The sequence below is a fragment of the Diospyros lotus genome, chromosome 14 (genome assembly GCF_014633365.1).
Source record: "Diospyros lotus cultivar Yz01 chromosome 14, ASM1463336v1, whole genome shotgun sequence".
In the NCBI taxonomy this organism is placed as follows: domain Eukaryota; kingdom Viridiplantae; phylum Streptophyta; class Magnoliopsida; order Ericales; family Ebenaceae; genus Diospyros; species Diospyros lotus.
In genome coordinates, this window is record NC_068351.1 from 241358 (window position 1) to 257975 (window position 16618).

The 16618-nt window shown below is 39.4% G+C and overlaps 1 protein-coding gene across 2 annotated transcripts; it reads right to left on the reverse strand.

Annotated features, from left to right (window-relative positions):
- Positions 1 to 725: 725 nt before the first annotated feature.
- LOC127790025 (putative zinc transporter At3g08650) lies at positions 726 to 16618 on the reverse strand. Of its 2 annotated transcripts, none has more exons than XM_052319246.1 (6): positions 16253 to 16618; positions 15149 to 15820; positions 12107 to 12391; positions 10922 to 11050; positions 3207 to 3304; positions 726 to 1763 (listed from the first exon to the last, which is right to left on the reverse strand). In XM_052319246.1, exons 2-6 carry the CDS (start codon positions 15620 to 15622, stop codon positions 950 to 952), a joined length of 1800 nt encoding a protein of 599 aa, XP_052175206.1. In that variant the 5' UTR covers positions 15623 to 15820; positions 16253 to 16618; the 3' UTR covers positions 726 to 949. The 2 variants fall into 2 exon arrangements, with proteins under 2 accessions (XP_052175206.1, XP_052175208.1); XM_052319248.1 differs by having other exon boundaries at positions 16156 to 16618.

Genomic DNA, 16618 nt, shown 5'->3' on the forward strand with positions numbered 1-16618 from the left:
TAGGAACTTTTTCTTGAGTGGTTAGCACTTGTTATTTCTTCTTATTTTTTTGCTAATTTCTTGTTATTTCTTCTGATGGTAAATAACAATGGCCTACTGGGAGGAGGATGGCGGCTCGGGCTTGTATCCCTCCCTCCCTCTGCCGCGGCATGTCATATCATGGTGGCGGCGGCGGCTGGGTTGCCGAGTTGGAGCCTCGGGCCTTTGTAAATGGGTGGGTGGGTGGGCACCCCGGCCCAAATGCCCAATTCGGGCTTGTGAGCTGACTTGGGTGGGTGGGGTCTTCTCCACTCCCACCCTGTGCTGCATTTTGAATATTTATATCACAACATGGCACGGTATTACCGAATGTCCATATCATGTCTACACGATGATATGATACTATTTGTTACATCGAATATTTTCTCCTTCTATTAGATGCCAGTTGCCTGAAATGAAATTGGTTTAAGCTTTGATTTGGGACTCCTAAAGTACAAACTTTTGGGGGATGTGAATTGTTTCCTTTCCTCAACGACATGCCACCAATTTTCTCCTGCAATTGGAAGTTTCATTTGCATTATTGAACCCAAGGCCATTTTTAACCAGACAAGTGAAAGGCAAGTCTGAGACTCAGGGCCAAGGACGGTCATCCCAAGTCTGGAGACCCTCCTCTGCCCAGCCCCACGCACAAATGCCGTTTTCTTGATCTTGAGGCCATGCACTAATAACGCACAAGTACAGCCGAATTAAACGCACAAACAAAATCATATCTCCCTCCCTGTGCATAACATATGACAAATTATCCTCCATAAATCGTTGCATTCTATCTTAAAATCTTTTTTACAAGGTTTTTTTAATTTTTTTTTGTGTAACTTCTCTCCTCAAACTGGTCAAACCCAACCTGTATCCTGAACACGCTGGTGTCCCAACTACGACTCTTTACTGGCTACCTCTACTACAAGCTCCATTGTCATCTAACTGCCTCTGGTGCTGAGTTGCAGTAAGGCGTGTGCAAGCAAACCAACTTAGTGCATGTTAGACACACAGTCGCAAACCCCATGCCCATTATGAGCCCAAAAGCGCCCCTCCGTCCATCTAACTTCATTGCTCTCGTAACTATGCTGCCAAAACACGGGATTAGTCCCCCACATGCCAACACCATTATATGGTCCAGACCACTGTAGTCAATTCCTGCAAGTATTGCTGCAATTGCAGATGATGGCCCAACGAACCCAATCAGCGCAGCAGCAGCAAGGGATCCATACCAGCTGTCAGTGGCCCCGAAGATGCAGCTAGCCACGGCTGCACCCCGAGGAAGTCCATGCAGAGAGACTGGAAGGACCATGTGCTGCCCAAGCCCATAAGCTTTCGGTGCAGCCACTCCTAATGCAAGCCCCTCTGCCAGAGCATGAAAAGCAACTGCTAGACATGACAAAAATGATCTGAGAGTAAGGGCACTCATGGAAAAGCCTGTTACTGCAGATAATGCATCGGCAGATGTTCTCTTCCGACTTGCAAGCTTCAGGACACTGGTAGCTGAAATATGGGAAAATCCAGATCCCAATACTAGCAACAAAATAAGGGGTAAAAAACCCATCTTAGCAGACAGAAGCAGCTGTAGGGGTCGCCAGGCACCAAGAACAAAGGCAATCCCAGAAGCTAACCCAGTAAGAAGAGCATGCTGGAGGCGGAAAGTAAGACCAAATGCTACAAGAGCCATGCCACCAAGTAATGGCCCAAGACCAAAAAGGAGTGAGACAAAAAAACCAGATACGTCTTCTGAACTGCATCATAAAGCAATTGAAATCTAGTTAATGAAATAGGAATGTGATGTCCCTTAGATACCCCAAATCAAGACAGGACACTGCTAAAGAGTCAACAGTAAAGGCATGAACCATCTACACTACTGGAAACAGGAAAATGCGGTTCTTTCATGGGAAAAAAAATTAGCTAAATATAACACTATTGTAAACTTTTATAGTCCAGCTTACATCTTATCACTTTCTGAGGCATAGGACACGAATTAATTAGAAGTAATTATGTTTATCAACTTGGGCTGTTATTAAGGCAGAGTTGATTGTTGTCCCTATACAAATATATACCCCTGCTGTTAGCTCCTTAGTGTAGGTATGGGTGAGGCATATGCATGCACCTTTGTTTGTCCATGCCACACACAAGGCATGGAAGTGTGCTAGTGGGTGGTCCCTTGGATGCACAGTCCTTCAATGGTTCCAAAGGTGCCTTACGCCCTTCATGACTCTTGGTCAGTGGGCCAGCACCCAGTACAGAGAAGCATGCATGAAAGGCAGCATCTGCACACTGCAGCATTACCCAGCATGTGCATAGCTTCGAAGACAGTATACGTATTTGTGTACAAGGGCGAGATGCACTAGTGGCATGGGCAGCCTCAGCAACTGCTTGTGGGCACATGTTGCTCCCTTTGGCAATGACTTCATGGGGGTAGGGTAAGACTTTGTGGGCCGGCTTCAGCAATCCCAGCTATGCTTGCAGCATGACTAATACATATTAGGTGTTTTGTAGACATAAACAGGATACATGCCAAGTGGTTGGCATAGACAAGGTAGTTGAGGGGCCATGGTAGAAATGGAGCTGAGGCAGGCATGACAATTGTGCTACAATGGTGAGAGTTGTCCCCAAGGTAATAAGGGGTGTGAACTGCTAAGTCCTTATATGGAGGGTCTCAAATGTCACAGATGACATATGCAAAAATTACCTTAATGCAATTTTCAGAGAGGTCAGATGTTGGCACTCCCGTAGACCATTCCTTTTGTACCCCGGGCAACTGATAAAGGTTGGGAAGAGATATGTCCCGTAAGGTGTTGTGCGATTATCCTTGTGACTAGCGTGTGTGTGTGTCTTTGGGGGTGTTTGTCTGACTGAGTGAGGAGCTTAGTGCCCTTCAATACCTATCGTGAAAGAATATGATAAAAATTCAGAGAACTTAGCTCCTTTGACACTTACCATTGAAGAACACAATATAAGTCATCTGTGCCAATTGAAAGGAGGGAAGGTACCGTCTTAGTAGCAAGGATAAGGAGGTACACACTTCTTAAGACAAAAAGAAAAGAACAAAGAACCAAACAAGTAATCTCCTAAACAGTATCTATGTGGTGGGGCAAGACTGTATAAAAAAACATGATGCATAAATCAAATAGTTCCCTGTTGAACCTTAGAAGATGGAATAAATTGGAAACCAGGTTACTTACTTGTAACTGTGATTAAAATGTTGGAAGACAGCACTGAGAGCTTCCATAAATGCAACAGAAAGCGTGGCTGCTGATGCAACATGTGATGCGGAAGCTTCCTATCGTACCAAAAAACGATATCAAAATTTTGACATGAAAAGCTAGATAGTTAAAACTGGGAAAAGTAAAATTCTGATTTAAATTAGAAGTAACCGTACTTAGATCCAGTTCCTTAACCCAATCCTCTCCCTACGTTCAATTTCTTATTGTTAGCTACAACAATTATATTTCATCACTTAACTCCATCCACCAACAGCTGTTTTTCTGACAAATCACAACCAAATAAGTCATCTAGGTTGTCACTACCTTGTCCTTCCACACCAAGAATTTAAATCAGTTGCTCCACTCTGCTGCCTATGGTCCTAAGAAGCATCCTAAGAATCTTTCTGATATCTATCCTGCAATTAGCACAACCTTTGACCATTGTATTTGTAAAATGTTAGTCTTCTATATAGACATCCTTCATCTTAGATAAATGCTTTGCATTTTATTTTTTTATTTTTTTTGCAGGGGGTGGGGGTGGGGGGGAGGCTGAATAAAGTCCACATAAGCACATAAAGGTGGGCCCAGCAAATTTCCACTTTCAAGCAATTGTTGACTGGAAGGAGCCCATAGCACCCTTATATGCATACATGAGTCCTTGCTCCTGGCTGATGGATGGCCTTGCCAATTTTCTTTTGTTAAGTAAGATGATTGAGGAGAGACAATCCACATGGCAAAGGCAGAGCACTTTGCATATGTTTTTATTTGCCTAATTTATCAAAGGAAAAAGGTGTCAATTGCCTAACATTTAAATTATTAAGCATGAGAGACTTTATAGTCATCGTACAAAATCTATTTTGATAGAATTCAAGGACATCAGTCATCACAAATATGGGATATGATCATATCCCAATCAGTAGGGGTACAAAGATCAAATCTAGATAAGATCAATGATTCTTTAGCTTTTGAACCACTACTTTCCTCCTTTCAAGAAGAATTAAAGAAAGATGGTGTTGTTGAAATATGGTCACAGGAGAGGAAGGTCGAAGAGAAGTATTAGATTAAAGCTTCTAGAAGTCTGGTAGTTAGGGATTATAACTGTAACTGCCATGCGGTTACCGAAGTCCTTGTAAATCCCACCATTTATAGTTTATAAATAGAGGGTTCAGGAGTCTTATTCCTCCCTTCCAATCAGCTTTTTGTTGTGTCTTGTGAAGAGTATGTGCTGTGTATGTGCGTGAGAGAAAAGTGGTATTTCTTTGTAATCTCCGGGTAGGGCAGCTTGGTAATAGGGCTGTAAGTGAAATCAGTGCATGTAATTTTTGTTTTCCGGTTTCAAGATAGTGAAGAACAAGATCATCTCAGTTTGGATGTAGGTTCTCCAACTAGGAGTTCTAAACCAGGATAAATCTCTTGTCTTGTGTGTGAGTGCTTTGATTTTGTGTTGTTTTCTTGTATTCTTTCTCTGTTTTATATGTGTGTGAGGGATTGTATTTGTCTTGAGGGAGATTTGAGTGTGTGTCGACAGGAATTGTTACAACAATCTAGTATCAGAGCGACCGTTCTTCCCACATCCAAGATTTCAAGAAAAACTCAAGAAAGGAGATGCAATCTAGTAGGCGATCATGGCTTCCATTTCATCCTCTTCCAGACACGATATAGAGAAATTCGACAGGCAAAATGATTTTTCCCTCTGGAAGATGAAGATGAGTGCACTCCTCGGCAATCTTGGCCTTGAGGAGGCATTGGAGGGAGAAGCAAAAATGCCCAAGACCTACACGACAAAACAATAGAAGGAGATCGTTAAGAAGGCATACAACACGTTGATCCTAAGCCTCGGTGACAGGGTACTAAGGGAGGTGTCCAAGATAAAGACGACTGCAGAGATATGGCTCAAGTTGGAGAGCCTATACATGACGAAATCCTTGTCCAGTCGTCTCTATCTCAAGGCCAGGTTCTTTACATTTAAAATGCAAGATGGTCAGAAATTGCAATATCATATTGATGAGTTTAATAGACTTTGCCTTGATCTTAAGAATATAGATGTAAAGTATGAGGATGAAGACAAGGCACTAGTCTTGCTTCATTCCCTCCCTAGGACTTATGAGACCTTTGTTGATATCTTAAAGCATGGTAGAGATACATTATCTTTAGATGATGTTATAGGGGCCCTGAACTCAAAAGAATTACAGAATAAGGTAGAAGGAAAATCATCCCCAGGAGATGCCCTCACTGCTAAAATCAAAACTGATAGAAGAGACACTAGGGGAAGAGGTAGGTTGAGGTCTAGGTCAAAATCTAGAAAAAGGCCTATTAAATGTTATTATTGTCATGACGAGGGCCACATTAAAAGGAATTGTCCCAAGAAAAGAAAAGATCATCTAGAGAAATCTATTGATGGAATTAGTGTTTGAGAATTTAGGTGTGACAGTGCTGATGCAATGGTTGCCTCTGGAAAAACTGAGAGTAATGATTGGATCATGGACTTCGGTTGTTTATACCATATGACATCTAAAAGGCATTGGTTCCAGAATTATCAAGAATGTTAAATCAAATCATTTGTATTAGATTAGTTGTTTGTCTTGGGTAAATCAGTTTATGTCGGGTGTATTTGTTATTTCACCTAGATGTTTGTTTGGTTAGTTATATCCCTAGTGTTCAGTTATTTAAATCCTTGTGTAGTCCACCCTTATGTTCTATAAATAAGGGGTCGGGGGCCTTTATTTTCTCACTAGTTCTTTATGCTATCTTGGGGAATTTTGAGCAATAATGTGTTGTGTAAGAGAAAAGCATTTGAGAGCTTTGTAATCTATTTTAGTTCTCTGTATAGCCTGCATAGTGGGTTGTGTGAGAGAGAGAGTTTATGGGCAATACATGTAATCGGTTATGATATTCAAGATAGTGGAGGCTCTAAAAACAGTCTGGATGTAGGTTTCCTTAAGGGAAATTGAACCAGGATAAATCTTTGGTCTTCTTGTGTGTTTGAATGTTCTTATTTTCAGTTTTCATTTTCTGTTCTCTAAGGCAGTTCGAGTGTGAGTTATTCCGTTAGTCTTGAGGGTAGAATATTTGAGTAAGGCAGAAGATTAAGTCAACAAAGAAATTAATGGGGGGAAGGTCTTGCTAGGTAATAACCATGAATGCAAGGAATTGGGCATTGGTGATATAAGACTTAAAATGTATGATGGATCATTTAGAACCCTAATAGTAGTGAGGCATGTTCCAGAACTTAAAAGAAATTTAATTTCTCTTAGTGAACTGGACAGAGATAGTCTCAACTTTAGGGGTGATGGTGGAGTCATGAAAGTTACCAAAGGCTCCCTAATATGTATGAAAGCAGTGCTTCAAAATGGTATTTACATTCGACAAGCAACCACTTTAAGTGGGGAGGCTGCAGTGGTCAGCAATAGTGCCCATATGCAAGCCAGATTGTGGCATTTAAGAATGTCATATATCAGTGAGTAAGGGCTCAAGGATATGGTCAAGAAAGGCATTTTGGGTAGAAGGCAGGTTGCAGGACTCGACAAATGTGAGTCTTGCATCTATGGAAAGGCTACAAAAGTTAAATTTAGCAAGAAAGCAAAATCTCCATTAGATTATATCCACTCAAATCTTCGAGGAACATCTCAAGCCCAAACTCATGGAGGCTCTAGGTATTTCTTATCTATCATTGATGACTATTCTAGGATGGTGTGGGTATATGTCTTGAAGACAAAGGATCATACCTTTGAAGCTTTTAAGACATGGAAAAAGATGGTAGAAAACCAAATGGGGAGGTCTATCAAAACTATTAGGATCGATAAAGGGTTAGAATTTTGTAACAAAGAATTTACACAAATGTGTAATGAAAGCGGGACAGTTAGGCACTTGACAGCCCCAGGAAACCCAAAATAGAATGGGTTGGCTGAAAGGATGAACATAACTCTATTGGAAAGAGTGAGATGGATGTTATTTCATGCAAAATTGCCTAAATCTTTTTGGGGGGAGATTGTATCAACTGCAGCACATGTGATAAACAGATCACCATCTGCTGCAATTGAGTTTAAGACACCTTATAAAAGATGGTCAGGCCATAAGCCATCCTTAGACCACCTTAGAGTATTCGGGCCTATGCTCATGTGAAGCAAGGCAAGTTAGAACCTAGGGCTAAAAAATGAATATTCATAGGATATCCCACTAGAGTTAAAGGCTATAAGCTGTCGAACCTTGAGTCAGAGGGGCCGAGGACTATTGTCACAAGAGATGTGACATTTGATGAAGGGACAACCATGGAATCATTAGATACAAAAGTCCATCCAGCCTTAGGAGAAAAGTCTAAGTCTATAGGTATAGAAGTCCAAGAAACAATATCTGAAAATGTCCAGGAAGACTCTCACGAGCAAGATTCTGCTCAATATGAAGAGAGTGAGGAAGAGAGTGATGCGGATTCTAGTCTAGGTGACCAACTTGATACCTCTAGGTATAGAGTGGCTAGGGATAGATAGCAAAGAAGTAGAAGGCCACCTCTTAGATATGGATTTTCAAATCTAGTGTCATATGCACTAAGTGCGTCCGAAGTTGTAAGAGAGGAGCCTCTCACCTTTGAGGAGGTAGTGTCATCAAAAGATGCAAAATTATGGATAGAGGCCATGAAGACTGAAATTGAATCTTCGAGGAAGAACCAAACATGGATACTAGTTGATAGGCCTCAAGGACAGCGGGTAGTAAGCTGTAAATGGATCTATAAGATCAAGGAAGAGGCTGGGAGCAATCCGAAACCTAGGTACAAGGCTAGGTTAGTTGCCAAGGGTTCACCCAAGTCCTAGGTATAGACTTTAATGAGGTTTTCTCACTAATTGTAAGACATACCTCAATTAGGATGTTGCTTGCTATAACAATCCACTTAAACTTAAAATTAGAACAAATGGATGTTACCACAACCTTTCTCCATGGAGATGTAGATGAGAGGATATTGATGGATCAACCAAAAGGCTTCGAATCTAGAGGAAAGGTGGAGTAGGTATGCTTGCTTAACAAGTCACTTTATGGGCTTAAGCAATCACCAAGACATTGGTATAGGAAATTCGACTTGGTAATGTTAAACCAAGGATATAGAAGAAGTTCCTATGATTGTTGTATTTATTTTAAAAATATGTCACCTAGTGTTTCAATCTACTTGCTCCTTTATGTGGATGACATAATTATAGCAAGTCAATCTGAGCAAGAAATTCAGCAATTGAAGCTAAAATTAAAGTTAGAATTTGAGATGAAGGAGCTAGGGGAAGCAAAGAAAATTATACCTTTCTCAAAAATCCTATCTAGAAAAGCTAATGAAAAGGTGTGGAATGGCAGATACAAAGACAGTAAATGTGCCATTTGCTCAACATTTTAAATTATCCTCAGATCAGTCCCCAAAAAATGAGGAAAGAATGAAGGAAATGATTAATATTCCCTTCTCTAGTGTTGTGGACAATCTAATGTATAGCATGGTGTACATAAGGCTTGATTTGGCTCACACAATGAGTGTTGTGAGCAGATTTATGGCAAATCCTGGGAGAGCACACTGGAATGCAATTAAATGGGTGTTTAGGTATGTGAAAGGGACTGGCAGCATGGTTTTGTCCTATGGTGGAGCAAATATAGGAGAATCAGCTAGCATCTTAGGGTATTCGGATGTTGATTATGCTGCTGATTTAGACAAAAGAAGATCCACAATTGGGTATGTATTTAAGTTATGGAATTCTACTATCAGTTGGAAATCAAGCCTCCAACATGTTGTGGCTTTATCAACAACTGAGGCAGAACATATAGCAGTATTAGAGGCAATTAAAGAAGCTATGTAGTTGAAAGGCCTAACCAATGGCTCTTAGGACCTGTAGTGCATGCCACTTTGATGTGTGATAGTCAAAGTGCCATACACTTGTCTAAAAACCAAGCTCACCATGAAAGGACGAAGCATATAGATGTTTGTCACCATTTTATTAGGGAAGTATTGGATAAAAAGGAAAATTTTCTAATAAAGGTTGCAGGTGATGATAATGCTGCAAATATCTTCACAAAAGCAGTTCCTATGGCAAGTTGAAGCATTGTTTGAAGTTGCTTCACACGGATAAAGAGGTTGGATAAGAAGATTAGGTCAGGTATGGTTTGTATGTAGGTGGCTACCCTGGAGCAGTCAAATCCTATGCAAATGGTGGAGAATTTGTTGAAATATTTGCCTAAAGATTAGACATATGGTCACGGGAAAGGAAGGTCGAAGAGAAGGTATTAGATTAAAGCTTCTAGAATTCTAGTAGTTAGGGATTATAACTGTAACTTCCATGCAGTTACTAAAGTCCTTGTAAATCCCGCCCTTTATAGTTTATAAATAGAGAGTTCGGTAGTCTTATTCCTCCCTTCCAATCAGTTTTTTGTTCTGTCTTGTGAAAGAGTATGTGTTGTTTATGTGCGTGAGAGAAAGTGGTATTGCTTTGTAATCTCCGGGTAGACAGCTTGGTAATAGGGTTGTGAGTGAAATCAATGCATGTAATATTTGTTTTCCGATTTCAAGATAGTGAAGAACGAGATCATCTCATTCAAGATGCAGGTTCTCCAACTAGGAGTTCTGAACTAGGATAAATCTCTTGTCTTGTGTGCGAGTGCTTTGATTTTGTGTTGTTTTCTTGTATTCTTTTTCTGTCTTATCCGTGTGTGAGGGATTATATTTGTCTTGAGGGAGATTTGAGTGTTTGTCGACGGGAATTGTTACAACAGGTGTTTGTGTTCATGCTACAACGACCCTCTCTCTAATTCCAAATGGACGAGGGTTCATCTTATTAACAGAAACAAAATTAATCACTTCTAAACCTCCTGCAAATTAGTTTTTTCTTTCCCTCAAAAGGTAAATAAGCCTCTACCTGCATATGTTATTTAAAAACCTTTCAGTCATCCAAGGACAATTCTAATCATAATTTGTTATACTTCAATTAACTAAATAAAGAAAACTTTTAATGAGTCAAGAAATTGTAATTCTGGTTGGTTCTTTTTGCTCCCTCGTCCAGCATTTTTATTTGACAGCTATGCTGTACATATTGATGGTATCTTTGCCTCTATTCTTTCTCCTATAAAACTAATCTCTTGGTAGTGAGATGTAAAAATCATTGATCTATCTCATGCAAGTATGGGCTTATACTGTTATTTTAACCTCATTAGAGGCTTTACAGAATGATACATCAAGTTGGTAGGATATTCATGTGGTTGCTGTCTTTCAATTTAAAGGCACTCAAACCAATCCTTTGAAAAGAAAAAAAACATTTTGCTGTGAATTCAAATGTCATATCACACGTCTCATTCAATTATTAAGATGAACATTTCAAACTACTAGCGACCTTCACTGTCACCCTCTGACAACTAAATTTCATGTTGCTACTGATTAAACTCATAGCCCTTGGCAATCCATAGGATAGAAGGAATTTGTGGTGACAAAAAATTTCATTCAACATACTCATCAACTTGAGGTGAATGTGTGCTATTTGATGTCATAATCTAACAAAATCAGAATTTTTAAGAAAAACCCAACATTTACTGAATAGCACAAAGTATACCAGAAACAAGAAGAAACAAAAGCCAAGTTATAGTTTTAGAGGAGACCAACTAACCTACTACAGAAGTTGCAATCACATCAAGCTAGAAAGAGACGTTCAAGATAATGATTCAACCAAAAGAAGGTATTTTACCTTAAACCCGTCAGGTAGAACCTCGGCAATCACCATCCAAATCATACACCCAGCTGCAAAGCCCGTACAGAATGGCAAGAGCTTGTTAAATGCATCTGCACATATAAACGAAGGAACTGCAACAATAGGCTGCAGCAAACAAGGATGCAAACAGCCATAAGTGGAGACAAATTAAACCCATCCAACCAAAAATTAATGTTGTTTCAACCATTAGCTATTCAACATTGATCATAAGTGGAGACAAACAAGTAGCTTTTCCCATTAGATTCGAGTGCAATGGAAAGAATCCCATTAGATTCGTGTACAATGGAAAGAACCAGAGCTGCATAAGTGGCTAGGTGTAAGAGCTTAACAATTGTAGTGAATTGTATGTGCTTGGGCAAGTAGAATTCTATATTCAGATGTGTGCTTGGAGACAATTGGATAGTTATGTACCTGGAAGTTAGCCAGACATGCTTAATGGAATAATTTTTCCCAAAAAAAAAGACTTTGGGAAGTGCAAATATTTTTGGAAAAACTTTAACTGGAACCATAAAAAATCCAACACAACTGATGAAACTGAAGTCCAATATTGTTATTTAGCGGAAAAAAAAGAGTCCAATATTGTTAAAATTTCCTACACGTATTGTGATTCGTAATCCTAAAGTTGATCGCCTAATTTATGAATCCCTAGGACCTGTTATAGCTCCTGCCTTCAATGATGTCCTGCAAACACAAATGTGGCGTGCTCACTTCAGGAAGATTGGGCTCGACCAGGACAAGGCTTTAATCTGAATCAATGGAGAGTTTAGTGTACAACTTGTTCTGAAAGGGGTTTATTCCATGGAGAGTCAAGAACCTGGACAGGAAAAATATGCAAATGGATGCAACCTGCTCCAGCAAGGGTGCCATGCTCGAGTTGATCGTAAGACAGAGACTGCTTGAGGTGTGTCCCACTAAGCAAAGGCTTGAGAGGAAAGGTATCATGCACACTTCCTAGAGCTACCAACTAGTTCAGTGGGCCACACGACATGACCACAAAGCAGTTATCATTGGAGTACCAGAAACACAAAGCAAATGCCTTCATAGATTGGACCCATTGAAAGAAGTGATGAGATCTTCTCCATTAAATGCTTCGTTGTTTCAGGTTCAAAAATGTAGTACAAACAAGTTAATATGAAGAACTCAAAAGCACAAATATATTACCTGGGGCAATGATGTAATTACACTCCACAACATTGCATTTTGCGGAGAAACTCCCCTAGATGTAAGCATCATGCTCACAGCTAAGCCCTCTGGTATGTTATGCACAGCAATAGCCAAAGTTACCAAGAGGCCCTGAGATATACCTTTAGATCCAGCAAAGGAAACTCCAACACCAGAACCCTCCCCAAAAGAATGAAGAGTCATTATTCCAACAACGAGAATGACTTTAGTAGCATCCGCTCCTTTTATGTCCAACATACTTACTTCACCATACTGTTCCAGGAACTGAATATCAAAATTAATGATGAAGTCAGTATACTGGAGAAAGCATGTGAACTAGCATAGACTCATCAGATTAAAAATGCAAAAGTTGAGAAAATGGATTAATGTTCTGACTCATGTTCATGATTTTAATAGAAATAACTAGCTTTAAACAAATGCTGGAAGCTTCCTCCAATGTCAGGGTTTTAGTGCTTCATTTGTAAATTGCCAAATCTGGACTCATAGTAAGCAGTGGCGGATCAATAGCTAATTGACCCCACTGAAATTTGGTTTTCTTTTTAGTATATATACTTTTAAAATCTTAAAATCTAAGTTAATTATAAATTTTACAATTTGACCAGTAAAAAAATTAAAAATTTTAATTGACCCCACTGAAATTATAAAAAGTTATTAAGAGTTCCTTTATACAAAAATATAGTACAATATAAAAGATTTTATGTGAAAAATGTAAGTTTATATAAAAATGTTAAAGTAATATAACATTGCAATTAAAAAGAGTTATCTGTATCTTTTCTATATATATATCCTCCTTATGTTCGGTTGGGTTTTTGCATGAAGTAATCTGTCTAAAAGATAAGAGAACAGCAGTTCCCTTTTAGGCGAATGAATGTGACTAGAATTTTCTAAGTTAGAGAGAAGATAACTTAGATGTTTTATTATAAAGGTTATTTTAGTCTTTGTTTAGGCTAAATATCAGACTTCGTAATTAACGCCCCTATGGTCTATAAATAGAAGGCATTGGCTAGGTAGTCTGATAGAACAAATCATTCATTCATTTATGTCTCTGTATACGAGTGAAATTGCCAAGAAAAGAGAAAAGGCTTTGAGAGTGGAAGAGTCTGTAATCTCTGTAAGAGGGCAGTGTACTTGTGTGAAAGAGAAGAGAGGGTTCTTGTAAACTGTTTTCTCCGGTTTCTAGTGGATTGCTCTCGGGATTTGAGGCTGGATGTACGACTGATCTTTGATCAGTTCGAACCAGGATATATCTTGCGCCTATTGTTTGGTTTGGTTGTATCTCTTTCATTCTTTCATTGTTAATTATGTTCTTTTCATTTACAGTTTATGTTTTTCTGTTGTTGGATGGTTTCGGGTGTAGTGCGTAGAGAATTGGCAATAAATTAAGTATTGATTGAGTATCTAAGAGCTCCTAATCCTAACATCTTCTCCTCAAGACAAATCTATTCCCAAATCCCAACGAATATTTCCTTTTCCCCCACTTTTCTCTCTCTCCCCTCACGTTTGCTATGCTCTTTCCTCATTTTCTACCACCAATCAATCACTTCATCTTCCCCCCAGAACTTTTCCACGGCTAATGCCTAACAACTTCAAAGATTTTAAACAGTTTCACCTTGCCTACATGCTCCATTGCCATCCACACTCTCACACCAAAAGAAATTTCTCCACTCTAATGCACTGTTCACAGTCAAGTAAGAAGGAAAGATAAGTGAACTATCAACATTTGATATTTTTGTAACTTTGTTTCCATCACCAAATTGAGTTATTTACTTTCTTGTTCATTATTTTTTTGTAGTTCACTGTCATTCACATGTGAATCAGTTTATTCTTTAATTTTCTTTTGATCACCTTCATCTCATGTTTGAATTAATAATTTTTCTTTAATTATTTTGTTCCATTATATATATATATATATATATATCTTTTAGGTTCTTTACTTAAATTTCTTTATTTTTGTTAGATTACAGACAAAGTTATATAAGAAAACCAAGATTAGAGAAACCCTCGCTTATTCATGACAATACCCAAGAACCTTAAAAAAACCTCAGCTTTAGAAAATCTTCTTGTGAATCCCAGACTTCAGATTAAAATTCAAATTATCATCCATGTGGTCTATTTGTACATTAGAAATATTATTATAAGCATAGAAACTATTTTTTTATTTCTTTACTTGGTTTGGTAATTATATTCACTTGGACCCACTGACTTGGCTCTGCCACTGAGTGTAAGAGGCATATTGTTGCATGATAAACAAAGATTTAGTAACCCAAATACCATTTGACAGTTAACAGAGAGATAATGTTGGAAATGTGCTACATACTTCGAAAGCATAATGAATAAATACAGACTTAGTCTATCAAGTAAAGAAACAAGCTCCTACGATCTAGATGATATCCTCCTATAATATAAGCCTTTTGCCAATGCCAGACCTTTGGAAAGGGAAATTACCAGTCACATGTCAAATTACTGTAGGTTTATAATAATTCAGGTACTACAAGATGAGTGATAGTGCCTGCTCAAAATCACATCAACATATTAGGAAATTAGTTAAACATGTGAACCAGTTTACAGGAGCAGCATCCTAAAATGATGAGAATATCAATGTGAAATGTATGATAACAAGGCCAATGATGGGAAGAACAGAAGGAACAACCAAGTCAGGAAAAAGAAAACGCGGCATAAATAGAAGTTTATGGTATTATAGAAACGGATGTCACTTGGGATTACCGCCCGTGCACGGTTTCCCGCCGCTCGTGCCCTCGATTTCAGCAGAGGAGATAAATCACAGGTGGAGGCTTTGCCTCACTGCGCAGGACAAGGAATCGAACCCATGACCTACTGGTGCGAATCTCAGCTTATCATGGCCCAACCACTTGACCTGTGCCTTGGGGCAGAAAGGGATGTCACTTCTTTTTAGTGATTGTTGTTAATATAGTTTTCTTTATAAAAAATAAAATAAAATAAAAACCAAGGAAGTGGAGGTGAAAATTTCCCATCATAATGCGAAAGGTTTAGAGCCATCACCTTCTTACAAAGCCAGATGAAAACGGCACCCATCAAAATTCCAATCACAACCCAGTTGCCACTACCACGCTCTTGGCCTTCCTGTATTAGGTCAAAGCTTGCAGCCAGCATCACTCCAGCAGCCATCCCATTGCATATTCCAGCCCACTGGGGATCAAGTTCCACAAAAAAGAATGGCACAGCTCCAAAACCAGTGGCAGCCGCCATTGCCAGGGTGAATAACGCAACTGTGGAGACTGAGACTCGGCCACTTCCAGCCTTCCTTTCACCCAGTCTATCAATAAAGTTATCAGATCTAAGGCCATCCTCACTTCCTGTGCCATCTATGACACTGCCCTCTGTATTCCTTAGTGGAGCGGCCCTCAACCTTGGAGGAGTTTCTGTTACTGACTCAGCGACGGCATAACTATTCAAAATCAGTAGAAATAGCAAAAAGAACAACAAATGTTTGGACCTTGACTCCATCCTTTCCATCAAAAGACAAAGATTTTTGTACTCAAGAATGTCAGATAGCAGTTACAATAACCTATACGTGCAATCAACCAAGAGAGAAGTTGCTCATATCCCAACTCAACCTTAAGGGAACTGCTTTAATTTGATAGCGAGGCATATTGAGGTTGTGGACCTCATTGACCAAAACGATCAGATCAACAGCGTTTGTTTGAATCGGACCTAAGTAAGGACAAAAGAATCAAACATTCTTTCAATAGCGAATCAAAATTTGCTTTCAAATATAACAGATAAAACTAAGAAGTAGCGGGAAGAAGGAGGCAACTGGAACAGGCGTTTCTCAATAAAACAGCCACACGGAAAAAATCCTGGCAAAAACCCCAAGTCCCCTCAACCAAATCAAACTAACTCAATCTCAGGGAATTAGCAAGTGCACAGTAGACGAAATCAATAAATAAAAGCAAAAACTCGAGGGAGGGGAACAGGAGATTAATCAGAAGCAAAGATTCGAGGTCAATTGAATCCAAAGGCAGGGCAACCAAATTACTTCAACTTACCGAAACAGACAAGAAAAGGATACGGAGCTTTGTGAGCGAATCGCATCCTAATCCACGGAAAGAAGGCCTAGAATCGACGGAATAGAAGAGAGATTACCTTTTTACAGTGGGGGGTGGAGGAAGCTGCAGAAGTTAATAAAATCGGGGCAGTGTGTAATGTCAAGCGAGAGAGACGAGATGCGATTGAAAGATAAAATAAGAAATTGGGCTAGCCGGTTCACTTGATCCGCGGACCAGCAGCAGCACGTTGCTTCGGGGGACGCAGAAAGGGAAGAAAAACGGAGAAAGGAAGCAGCGGCGGCGGCGGCTGTTTCGGAAATAATAATAATAATTATAGTACAAAAACCAGATCAGGTTAGAGTCATTGTAAATTTGTAATTGTATTGGCTGGCTGGCTGGCGTCGATCCCTCTGTGCACCCCAAGCCCTGGGTTGAGGTTTGGGGGAAGAAGAAGAAGAAGAAG